This window comes from Coenobita brevimanus, chromosome 69, assembly GCF_032717465.1.
Source record: "Coenobita brevimanus isolate Jiangsu-jjx chromosome 69, ASM3271746v2, whole genome shotgun sequence".
NCBI lineage: Eukaryota > Metazoa > Arthropoda > Malacostraca > Decapoda > Coenobitidae > Coenobita > Coenobita brevimanus.
In genome coordinates, this window is record NC_137022.1 from 890,312 (window position 1) to 903,135 (window position 12,824).

At 42.0% G+C, this 12,824-nt stretch overlaps 1 protein-coding gene across 1 annotated transcript in view; it reads right to left on the minus strand.

Moving 5' to 3' along the window:
- Nucleotides 1–12,824, minus strand: part of LOC145406021 (uncharacterized) — a 52,278-nt gene that overhangs the window by 18,424 nt on the left and 21,030 nt on the right. Inside the window, exons 5-7 of the mRNA XM_080277208.1 lie at nt 8,811–9,068; nt 2,606–2,789; nt 1,539–1,668 (exon numbers count right to left, since the gene is read on the minus strand). Of these exons, the coding sequence (XP_080133334.1) occupies nt 1,539–1,668; nt 2,606–2,789; nt 8,811–9,068 (572 nt within the window). The remainder of the gene's footprint in view (nt 1–1,538; nt 1,669–2,605; nt 2,790–8,810; nt 9,069–12,824) is intronic.

Consider the following 12,824-nt stretch of genomic DNA (forward strand, 5'->3'; position numbering starts at 1 on the left):
GAGAAATACACTGAGGTGGTTTGGCCACGTGGATAGGATGGAGAGTGATAGACTAATGAGGAGAGTGTAGATGAGTGAGGTGGAGGGATGGAGTAGAGAGGTATATGAGGGTGTGTGTGCACTAGGGGAAGGTCAGTGAAAAGACAAGAGACAGGGCAACATGGAGGTGATTTGTTTGTGGCCATCCCTTATGGGATTAAGGTGTCTGGCAACAGATAGACAGATCACTCAGATTCAATGGGTATAATTCTTTCACCTTAATTTGGCTTAGATTTTTGTCTTTTTTCAGTTTATTTCACTTACCTCAGTCACAAAAAAAGACAAGAGTACAACTCTTCTTTTCCATAACACTTCTTCATAAAGAGAAACATATTCTAGAGTTCATCTATCATTAAAACTCTGCATTCAAGATGGTGAGATGAGAGTTTTAGGTCCAAGTTATAGTAAAATGGGATTAGACCATTAGTTACTCTTGTATTAGCACCTGTTCAGTGTTTCTGTGTTATATCCTTTCATGTATACATAAGACATAACTGCATTATTTAATGTTTCAAGGCATTTTTTTTTTTTTTAATATGCATTAACTTCTGACAATTTTAGACACTTAAGGAGAAACTTTTGAACTGGAGGGGATAGATATAGACTTTATTAATCCCTTTATTGCAAGAAGTCTTTTAAAGCTGAATTAATTCATCTGGAACTAGGAAGAATTAACTACGAAAAATGTCACCAGATTTAAGATTAAAGACGTTTCATTTAAGGTAATCTTTTGCCCACGCACATCCTACATTTTACAAGAGGGGTGCCTGCACAATTCAGTACACTGTCATTTTAAGCTGCCATTTTTATGCTATTTTTTCTATTAAGTTCAAAATCAATTACAATGAGGGAGCCTAACAGTCTCACTGCTATCTATAAAGCTTATCTGCTGCTCAGCATACAGGACTGTACCAGCTAACTATAATGATTTGTGACATTTTAGAATATGTCCTTGACTTTGAATAAGGACAACCTGTAATCAAAAGCACACTGTGGCTACAGAAATACAGTATTACCCTTGGGTATATGTAGATCCTGGAGGGTTGGGGGGACAAATCCCTCCCCCCTACAACTGGAGTTGGGGATATCCTATATAATCATCCCCCCCTACAATTCAAGCAAGTATGAAAAATGCAAAGTTAAACATACACTTATCTTCAGGGTACCTGTAACTTTACAATGTAAAAAAAAAAAAAAAAGTTGCAGGAAATACAGTATAACAACGTAAGAAAAAGTAAGTTGATCCAACATAGCAAACTAAGTTTTTAAAATTAGCACCAGTGTGATGATGCTGTGGTCTCTGTTTTGGCTACAAGTGGGGGAACTGCTTAACTCCTTGTGTTCATGTTTTGTCACTGACATTTTACCTTCTTTGATAAATTCTGTATACTAGCAGCTGTAAAACCTGACTCTCCTCAGTGGTGCCCCTCTCTACTCTCTACACATAAATGCTCCAACCCAGTAGTCAGACTAAACTTATGCCAGTGTTGTTAACTCACTTAGGGAGGGAGTACTGTGCAGCCTTTATCTTCCTGAACAGCTCCTGGGGTTGTGGGTCATAGAAGGGGAAGTGTCCATACAGCATGGTGAACAGCACCACACCCAATGCCCACATATCGGATGGCTTCCCTGCAAACAACATGAAAGTGAAGCACTCGCAGTCATCACTATCATCATCATAATCACCATGATCTTTCATCCCATTTAGGGATGGGGTGAGGCAGGACCCAGTATCAAAGAACAAGAAACCATGATAAAGGGAGAAGTATCAACTGCATGCTCAGTGAAATGGTTCAAACACACATTTATACATCATTCAAGCTCCCAGAATCCACCTCACAGGTCAAACCATTTGAATCTGAGTACATATATTTTTTTTTTTTATGCAAGGAAGAAGGAACCAAAGGCTGGGAGCCCACAAAGCTGTTCCTTAAAAAAAAAAAAAAAAGAAGTCAAATTCAAGATCCATTCATTTCAAGATGTATGCATGTGTGTGTGTGTGTGTGTGTGTGTGTGTGTGTGTGTGTGTGTGTATACACACACAGTATATAAAGTGCCTTCACAAGAGCCATGTGAACAGAGAAAGTAAAGCAGTACTTGAAGAAGGGTGTCTTGGAACGACAGAGACGGCTAATAATGAGTAGTGATTAAGGAATGAACAACTGTCAACTAACAGATAAGAGGAAAGGAAGTCAGAACCACAAACAAGGAACAACCAGTGAACTCCTTGAATCTCAGTGACATCTTTTTCAGTTTATTCTACCTGTTAATAATCTTATGAAACTTCACAATGGCTTCTTGTATTGGAGGGGTTTGTTAAGGCTATATATAACCCCTCTTGTTCAAAAAGTCTCTCATGAGTAGAATAAAACTGTCAAAAGATTTTTTCATTCATTCATTGCCAGACGCCATGTATCCCAAATGGGGTGGCCAAGGGCTTAGAGTTAATTGTTTTACGGGGAGGGGCACTAATCCTCCACCAACCCCACTTGACATGTACAGGAATAAAATGAAATAGACATTGCTGGCCTCCATGGGTTAAGCCAGAGAGAAGTACCATACATACCGAGGTAAGGCTTGCCGCTGAGCACATCAGGGGAGATGTATGCTGGGGAGCCTCGCTGGTCCCTCAGACGGTCTTCTTCTGACAGTAAGTGCTGGCCCAGGCAGAAATTTGTTATGGTGATCTCACGAGTGGTACGGTGAAGTACCAGATTTCCTAACTTCAGGTCACGGTGCACCACATTTTGCTGAGGACAAAGCCAAAGAATGAATACAGTACTGCTGCAAAGCATGATAAGTGGCAGCACTCACCATTCACTCATTTGATGTAGTGATTTAATACCGAGTAAAAAGCCGAACAGTTTCCTGTAGCTCAGGAAACCATTTACTATACAAGGTGGTAATCATATAACCAACAAATGTATGCCTGGTGGTTTAGTAGGTTACTCCTCTTCAGGTGGATGGGTTCCTGGATCTTCTTAGTCTAAGGGGTGGTTGAGGGTTACTGCTCACAATATGTCATTTAGGGATGAGTGAACTGACACTCTCGCTTTAAATTTTTGGACTGAGTGGCCCAGCTCCAGGCCCATACACTTCTGATTGGGCAATAAAGGATTGGACAAAGAATGGATGGATATATGGCAAAAGTAATCACCACACTACTGTGCTCTCCAATCATTTCACAAGTGTTCATCACCTTCATTCAATGATCAATCACCTAGAACCTTGTGGCCCATCATAATGATGTGTCCATATTGTTGTTGTTGTAGCCCATACCCAAATGGTCATGAATCTGGTGGACTGCAGGACATGGACACTTCAGGCTGATATCTTCAGGCATCTTTTGTTGATGTAATGTTGAAGGACTGTCCATCTTAGGAGAGTGAGGTGATTTTGCCGTCGTGTGAGGGGCTGGATTACTGTGAAGGCATAGTGGCTCAACTGAAGCTGCATTCACTCAAGATCATAACACATGGACAGCGTCCATGGTATAAAAGGAACTACACAAAAGAATAGTCAGGAGTCTCCATAAACGTTAAAGTAAATTGTTGCTGCTGTTGTCCCCACGTTCACCAATACAGGAAAACCTCACTATAATGGAATACAGTAATTGGGGCCCAGGTCATTCCAAAAAAAAAACGAAATTCCGATAAAAATGACATCTGGACTTTCCCCTGCTAACCTGGACTGTTTCCGATATATCAGACATTAGTCCGGATTACACCACTGGGGTTTTTAAACTGTTTTCACTACCATTGCACTACTGTACAGTATAATACACTCACTACAATAATCAAATGGTTTAATACAGACAGTAATACAGTACTGAACTGTCCACTGATAAACAAGTCTTTTATTTATCTTATTGTGGTGAGCATACCTGAAGTGGTCAGGCAGACCAAACTGCTTCTGGCTTTATCAGACTTTTTCCGATACATAAGATTTTAGTCCGGTAGCTCCTCGATTCCAATAAAATTGAATTCCAGTCTACTGAAGTCCATTATATCGAGGTTTTACTGTACATGAATCTGGTAGACCAAAGGCTTAAGCAGCCCTCCTCTACCATTCTACTATTCTCACATACAGGGATAAGGAGGGAGTTGAGGAACATTGGTACAAAAGGGCAGCTCCGCAGCCTGGTCATATTACTGGCATTGTGTGAACCTTTCCCTCATCCTTGTAACTCTCCAGCACCATATGTAATATTAATGTACTTATACAGTCGTTGGTGACAATGAACCATATATGGAAAAAGACCAACAGAGAGGCTTTGAGGGACTACAGTAAAAACTATTGGCTTCTCCCCACAACAGTACAACCAGGAATGGTTTACATTTACTTAACAGCTTACCCATGCAAGGCTGTATATACAGTAATCCCTGTACTATCCGGACGCCCATTTTCCGGGCACCCCACTTACCAGACATTGTGGGCCTGGACCTTCAGAACCCAAAAATGGCCAAAAAAAGAAAAAAATCCCCCCCAAAGCCAAATTTTTCCCCACCTGTAATTTGAAATTGCTGCGCAGTGCCAAACAGCTGTTTACACCATGGCCCATTCACCCCTTCCTTCCTCCCCCCTCCCCTGTCAGGGTTTCCATTTGGTATTTTTCATTACCAAATGTGGGCCAATTTGGTAATGAAAAATTCATTTGGTAATGAATCAGAATAATGCATTACCAAACAGATTTTTCACATGTATGAGGATACACAGGATGGAGATGGAGGATTGTCTGCTCTCTCTGATTAATCTGCTACCCTACATAGTGTGAAAATAATCAACATGCTGTTAATTATAAGGAAAGTTTAATATTCCACTTGTATATATAATTATTGAAGAATAAATGCTAGTTTTACAAATTTGGTAATGAAAAGTTAAATTTGGTAATAAAAAATTGAGGAGTTGGTAATGTGGCCAAGTTTTGATCTGGCAACCCTGCTCCTCCCTCACCACCAGTTACCACCTAACTGTCATCACGAGTGGATGCTCATCGCAATGGATGCCACAGGTGCTCGCTTTTGTAAATAAACAGTGAATAAACTGCAATACCTCGCCACTAGAGCACACAGGAATTTACAGTGTTGTGCAGTGTTAGGAAATTAGAATTTAGAGTGCAAAGGATTAACTGTGGAGTGCAAACTGGCAGTTGAAACTGACGTGGTGCAGTTAAGAGCAGAATGTGCAGTGTTAAACAATTATAACTCAGAGTGCAAAGAATTACTGTAAGTGCAGCAGAACACTGGATTACTGTACGTGCTTCAAGAGCATTTTCACCTTTGCCAAAGCCTTACAGAAGGCTGCCACAGACGTGCTGTAAGTACCCTGTACACTGCTGTTTTCCATAACCACTTCTAATTCCTTATTCTCTGGTTCCTTTTCATTTATTTCATGTTTTATGTCCATCATTGGTGTGAACAGGGTCTTAAATAGGTTTAAATAGGTGCTATGCATGACTGGTAGGGAGTTATTTAGGTGGCTTTCAAAGTTAGGCTGGGTTAGGGTCCGTAAGTACAAGTCCAGGAGGCAGGGACCCACTATCCGGACAGGACCACTTTCTGGACATGGCTTTGGCTCTATTATGTCGGATAGTGGAGGGATTACTGTATTGTAAATATAAATGTGTGGTTGTCCAGCATCCTAACTATGGTATTAAACTCTTCAGCCCTGGGATGTCATTTTTACTTTATTCTTGCTATCCTGAGCAATCTGATATACATTAGGATATTAGGAATGAGTTGGATATAGCCTTCAATAACCCCTTCACTACTAGGGTGCTCCTCTACGTTAAATAAAGTCATCTAGAATCAAGATTAAAATAAAGATGTCACCCTACTGCGGAGGTGCACAATTACTGCATCAACTGTTTTTCTTCATAACTGGTAATCTATTAACCCTATTCACCACACTGATCTACCAGAATAATATTGCCTCATTATAACAAGCATATGTAAACACCAGTAACTTTAATCAGTGGGGTACTGAGGATTGTTTTGAACCCCATCACCGTGAGGAATATCTCCTAACCTGAATAAAATTGTTTTTGCAACGGAGAGATTTTCAGTGTTTTATTTTTGTTTTCCTCTACATGTCAGCCTGTCCATAATTAACCCTTGGTTTTGGCTCAGCTTATCCTATTACTATAATACCTACACTGTCCTACATCCCTACCCTTGCTGTTTTATCACACAGTACTAAAGCTTAACAATTCAGTGACCCGAAACTGCAGTCACTGCACAACATATAATTTTTTCTAAAACTTATAATGAAACTACAGAAATGCACAGTGTGTTCTAAGTGAAGTATACCTATCTGTCTATCTATCTATTTATTGCCAGATGCCTTAATCCCATATGGGGTGGCCACAAACAAATCGCCTCCATGTCTCCCTGTCCCCTGCCATTTCACTGTTGTGCTCCCAGCTCACACCCCCTCGCTCATATACCTCTCCACTCCATCCCTCCATCTCATCCTTGGCCTCCCCCTCCCCCTCTCTCCCTCCACATCATTCACATACACTTTCCTCGTCAGTCTCGCACTGTCCATCTTCTCCATATGGCCAAACCACCTCAATGTATTTTCTCCTAATGCTTTCTATCACTTCCACATCCACACCACATCATTCCTTCACTTCCTCATTTGTCAGTCTGTCTCTCCATGTGACTCCATATGCTCTTCTCAAATAACTCATATCCATTGCTCTCACTCTTGACCTGTGTCCCTCCAACAAGGTCCAAGCTTCACTTCCATACATTAGATTTCGTATCACAACACTGTCATGCAGCGACTTTTTTACTTCCATGCTTACTTCCCTGTTTCTTATCACTGCTTTCAAAGAACCAGCAATCTTTCTTCCCTGTTGTACCCTCTCCAGCACTTCACCCTCTAAACCTCCATCCTTACTCATCACACTATCTATCTATATATTGCCAGACGCCTCAGTCCCGTTTGGGGTGGCCACAAACAAATCGCCTCCACGTTGTCCTGTCCCCCGCCATTTCACTGCCCTGCTCCCAACTCACACCCCCCTCTCTCATAAACCTCTCCACCCCATCTCTCCATCTCATCCTCAGCCTCCCCCTCCCTCTTCCCCCCTCCACCTCACTCACATACACTCTCTTCGTCAGTCTTTCACCCTCCATCCTCTCCACATGGCCAAACCACCTCAGTGTGTTCCTCATAATACTTCCTATCACATCCACATCCACACCACAACGCTCCTTTATATCCTCATTCGTCAGCCTGTCTCTCCATGTGACTCCACAGGCTCCTCTTAAATAACTCATTTCCACTGCTCTCACTCTCGACTTGTGTCCTTCCAACAATGTTCAAGCTTCACTTCCATACGTTAGAGCTGGTATCACAATACTGTCATGTAGTAACTTTTTCACTTCCATGCTCACTTCCCTGTTTCTTATCACTGCTTTCAAAGAACCAGCAACCTTTCTTCCCTGCTGTACTCTTTCAAGCACTTCACCCTCCAAACCTCCATCCTTATTCATGACATTTTCCATTTCCTCCTCATCTAGCCTCACTGTACATTCAGTGGCTTCACTTGTCTGAAAGACCATAATTTTACTATTCCTTCACTCACCTTTAGATTCCATTTCTTAAAAACTCTCCCAAACTCATTCACCAAGCCTTGCAGCTCCCCTTCATCTTCACTTAACAACACAGTATCATCTGCAGACAGCAGTACAAGGAGTTTCCAAACACTGCCCTCTCTCATTAGGGAAGCTCCATCATCCACTGCCCTACCTTGTATCTCATATATAACCCCATCCATATACAGACTGAACAGACATGGAGACATAACACATCCCAGTTTCAATCCAACCTTCAAACAGAAAAATTCACTGTCTACACACACTGCAGCCTTTACACCCTCATACATACTCATCATGGCATTCAGCAATTTTCCATTTACTCCATATATTCTTAGTACTTTCCATCCATCCATCCTTCCATCATCCAACCCTAAGTTGCCCCATGAGAAGTGTAGGAGCCCAGGGCTAGGCAAGTTGGTCCTGACATTTAAGATGAGAGTGATCTGCCTCACTCATCCCTGAGTGGTATTGCGTGAGCAATAAACCCCAACCACCCCTTGGATATAAGCCTACACAGGCTCAATCCAATTGGAGTGCCTTTATTACCCACTAAACCACCAAGTGCCATAATTTGGTTGTATGGTCACCACCCAGCGAAGTAAATGGTTTCCTGGTCGTACAGGAAACCATTTGCCTTGTCACTCAGTGCAGAGTCACCCACAGGCTGAAGGAAGAGGAAAGAATAAAGAAAAGAAAGACCAAAAAGGGAGTGTATAGTCACCCATAGGCAGAAGGAAGAGGAAAGATTGAAGGAAAGAAAGACAGAAAAAGGAGTGTAAATTCACCCGTAGGCAGAAGCAAGAGGAAAGATGATAAAACAGTTTATTCTGTCTACCTCCAAACAATTTTATTCAGCTTAGGGGAGACCTTGTGGCGAAGGAGTACAATCACAGCATCATTGATGAAGGCATAAATTAAGGCCATAGTGATAAAAGAGTACATCAAAGCAATACTGATGGAGTAAATCATGGCATTATTGATGGAGTAAATCAGGGCATTACTGATGATGGTGTAAATCACATAACCTGAACTAATTTCTGAAGTCTTCATCAGGATCGGTAAAAGAATTTGAGGCAACAGCAACAACAAAAAAGGTAAAGTAAATATCCAAAGTGAACAAGCTAGTGTGTTCATAAACTCAATTACCGCTTTTGTCCACCTCACCTGATGCAGACTGTGGACCACCAAGACAATGTTGTAGAAGATGGTTAATGCATCAAGTTCTGGCAGCTTCTTCCTGGCAATGACATACACCTGGAGGTTGATGAGGTCTGCAGTGTTGGCGGAGAAGTCATGTGGCGTGACGCAGTCCAGCACCAGACATACCCGCCTCACCACCCCGCCTGTCCACACTGCAACACCACCCCCTCCACGGTTACCAACACTGCCACTGCTTTGCTCCCGGGCACCAAATGCATAGTCCTTGGGAAATTAGAGCTTAGGTTAGGTTGAGCTAGGTTTGGTTTCGTTAGGTTAAGGTAATTAGATTGTTATTTTAAATTAGGCTAGGTTATGCTAGGTTTAGATATATTTCATTAGATTATGAGCAATAAAGTAGCACTCCATTAATCTGAACTATTTACATATAGTTCTTGTTTAAAGTTGTTCCCCTCAAGCTTGTTTTGTTATTACTGGCAGTTGGCATTCATGTTCCCTGGACAGCATGTGTGGAGGATTAGTCTGGGTTAGCAAGGTACTACTGGAGTTCATATGAGGCTGTATATCGCTTCTGATTTCTTATAAAACTAGAACATGCATACATTACATTCTAGGGTTACCATACTACATATCATTCCAAGCTTATATATCACTAATCATCATAATCAAACAAACATAAAAAGATACAAAGTACATTATTGCCACCATCATCATTATCCTACTTCCCATTTTAAAAAAATAGGGGAAAAATGATCTGCAAACAAATATATGAGAAGCATAAAAACATAAGAGCTACCAACTTAATGCCCTGTGAAAAAAGTTCATCATTCAATCAATCAAGCTTTCAAAATTCATGGACCATTTCACAGCCAAAACCATCCATACTTTTTTTATTTTTATTCCCATGTTCAAAATACCCATTGGATAAACCCATGCCCTGCACTACTAAATTAGTATCAGAATTCAACCCCTGTCATGTGCTTCTCCATACATGTCACACATCCACTTCTATCTTTTGTCCACTGATTTCTCACATTCTATACTGAACTTCCTCATATGGATACTGACAAGGAGCCTACATGCGGGTGTGCTATGTAAACTAGGTGGAGCAGCTGTGGCATCAATCTAGGAGTCACACCTCCCCTTATTTCCCTGCATCTCTTCACAGGAAGGACTCTGGTGAGGCATCATCATCAACCACACAGAGGTGGTGGATCCCTATATGGCATATCTGTAAATAATCTACTGTGCCTGTAGGTCCAATCCTGGTGAGGTACTGTTTACCATAATGAGTACTGGTTCTCTACATGGCATATATACTGTACTGTACTGTACCCACAGGTCCACCACTGGCAAGGTTCTGTCTAATGCTAGGGGGCACAAGTATCCTATTTGGTGTAATGTGGCATCAATCTGAGAGCCAAACCTCCCCTTATTTCTGTGCATCTCACATAGCAAGGACCCTGGTGGGGCATCGTCTACCGTACCACACGGGGGTGGTGGATCTCTATATGGCATATCTGTAAATACTGTACTGTGTGCTGAATGACAGTTTGCAATATACCACCAGGTCCATTAAACACCTCTATGAGCAAGGTCTTCGTGTTGCCTCGCTGCTGCAGATCTATAAGGTGTGAGAACATCACATTAGGTGATGTCTCCTTTTGGATTCCCACATCCCAGCCCATTGAAGTGGGGGCAATGGTGGATTTATGTTAATGCAGCTGCAATGGTTGACAAATATATGCAGAATGAGTTTGCAATATACCATCAGATCCATTAAATACCTTTGAAAGTGAGGCCGCGGTGCCGCAAGGAGCTGTCTACTGAAATGAGGTGCAAGTTACCTATTTGGTGTTATGTTCTGTGCTGTACCTGTAGGACAGTTCCACAGCAGCTGATTACCTGTTACATGGCTCTAGCACTTAAACAATGAAAATGAAAAAAAACTGGTATAAAGATAACACAAACTGGAAAGCCTTTGTAACAATATTTGGCCACTCCAGACCCCTCTCAGCTTAACAAACATTCGATAAAATTTCCAATTATGAAGCAAGAACCTCCAAGACCCACACTGCCATCACCTCCCTTACCCAACATATCACTTCCAGCAAAGAACACTCATACTCATGCACCACTAAGCAAACATATGTCACCTTAAACAATCATGCACAAGGAGTGAGAAACTACCTTCTCTGAATAGGCAGTCCCTTCCACTTGATCACATCGTAACCCCTTTCACTTCAGAACAGACACATTGTATTATCAAGAAAACAATGAACTCTACAAGCACCAGGCTGGATGGCATCAGAAATCTACACCTGAAACATTTAAGATCACATGGTATCCAGGCCTTCAGAACTATCAGCAAGCACTCATATGCACACTCTAGTATTTCCAACATTTGGAAACAAGGAATAATCATCACTATTCTCAAGTAAAACAATTACCCAATGCTCCCACTATTCTGCATACCATACAAGACAACTGAACACCTAATTCTTAAAGCTAAAGCTACACCTCATAATCCCCTTACTCCCTCACAACATGGCTTTAGAGCACAACACTCCAAACACCCAAACCAACCAGCCCCACACAACCAGCATCTGATGGCATCAACCTAATGAGACCTGCACGACGTACAATTCTTACAACAGGACATAATCATCTAATCAGCAAAATCTCCACCACAAACATGGAAAACAACACCAAACACTAGTTTGCCAACAACTTCTCTAGTATCCAAACATGTTTTCCAACCCAGGCCTCAGCTCTTTCACCCACACTTTTCAACCTATGCATGCATGACACTCCTACACTCCAACTGCCCACAAACAACCTTATGCACATGACAATACCATAACAATACACCACATGACAAACACAGCCTGTCCATTGCAACATGACAACAGACTAACAATCACTCCAGCAGCTACATCCACCACTGCACTCATCACCAGCTGCACCCATGAGCACAGGTACACCCCTATCATCACACTTAACAATGTACTCATGCCACACCCACCCTTCACTATGATCCCTGGAGTGAAATATGACACTGGACTCATCTTCAAGGACCACATACAAGGCATTAAATAACAGCACACCCCCAGCCTTAACACACTCACGGCAATGACAGAGACAATCTTACAGTAACAAAAAGGAAATATTCTCTCAACCTCCATCCATCCATCATCCAATCCTACATTGCCCCATGAGAAGTGTAGGAGCCTGGGGCTAGGCAGTTGGTTCCGACATTTAAGATGAGAGTGACCGGCCTCACTCATCCCTGAGTGGAATTACATGAGCAATCAACCCCAACCACCCCTTGGATATAAACCTTCACCAGCTCAATCCAACTGGAACACAATAATTACCCACTAAACCACCAGGTGCCAAAATTTGGTTATATGGTTACCACCCAGCATAGTAAATGGTTTCCTGGTGTACAGGATACCATTTGGCTTGTCACTCAGTGCAGAGTCACCCACAGGCAGAAGGAAGAGGAAAGAATGGAGGAAAGAAAGACAGAAGAGGAAGTGTAAAGTTACTTGTAGGCAGAAGGACAAGGAAAGAATGAAGGAAAGAAAGACAGAAGAGGATGGAAGGCAAGAAGGATGGAGGACAGGAGATGGTAGACACTCGACAGCAGCACTACAGCGAGTGAGCGGATGGTGAGCGCCCCTGCCTACAAACAACATTTTACATTAGTGATGTCCTTTACTACCTTGGCACAGGCACCCATCCTATCTAACACCAACTACAACACCTTGCAGATCATTCAGAACAATGTTCTATGCAACATCTCAGGCTAAACCAAAACCACTCCCATAACTCACACTTTAACAGTGGTAGATGGTGACAACCATCATCCTCTCACTTGATGTAGTGCTGCCTATTCTTCCTTCACCTTTATAATCTTTTTTCTTATCTGCCCTCCTCTCTTCTTATTTCTCTCATCCTTCCTGTCCCCCTTTTTTTTTTCTCTCTCTCTCTTCTTTCCACTCCAGATGGCTCTAC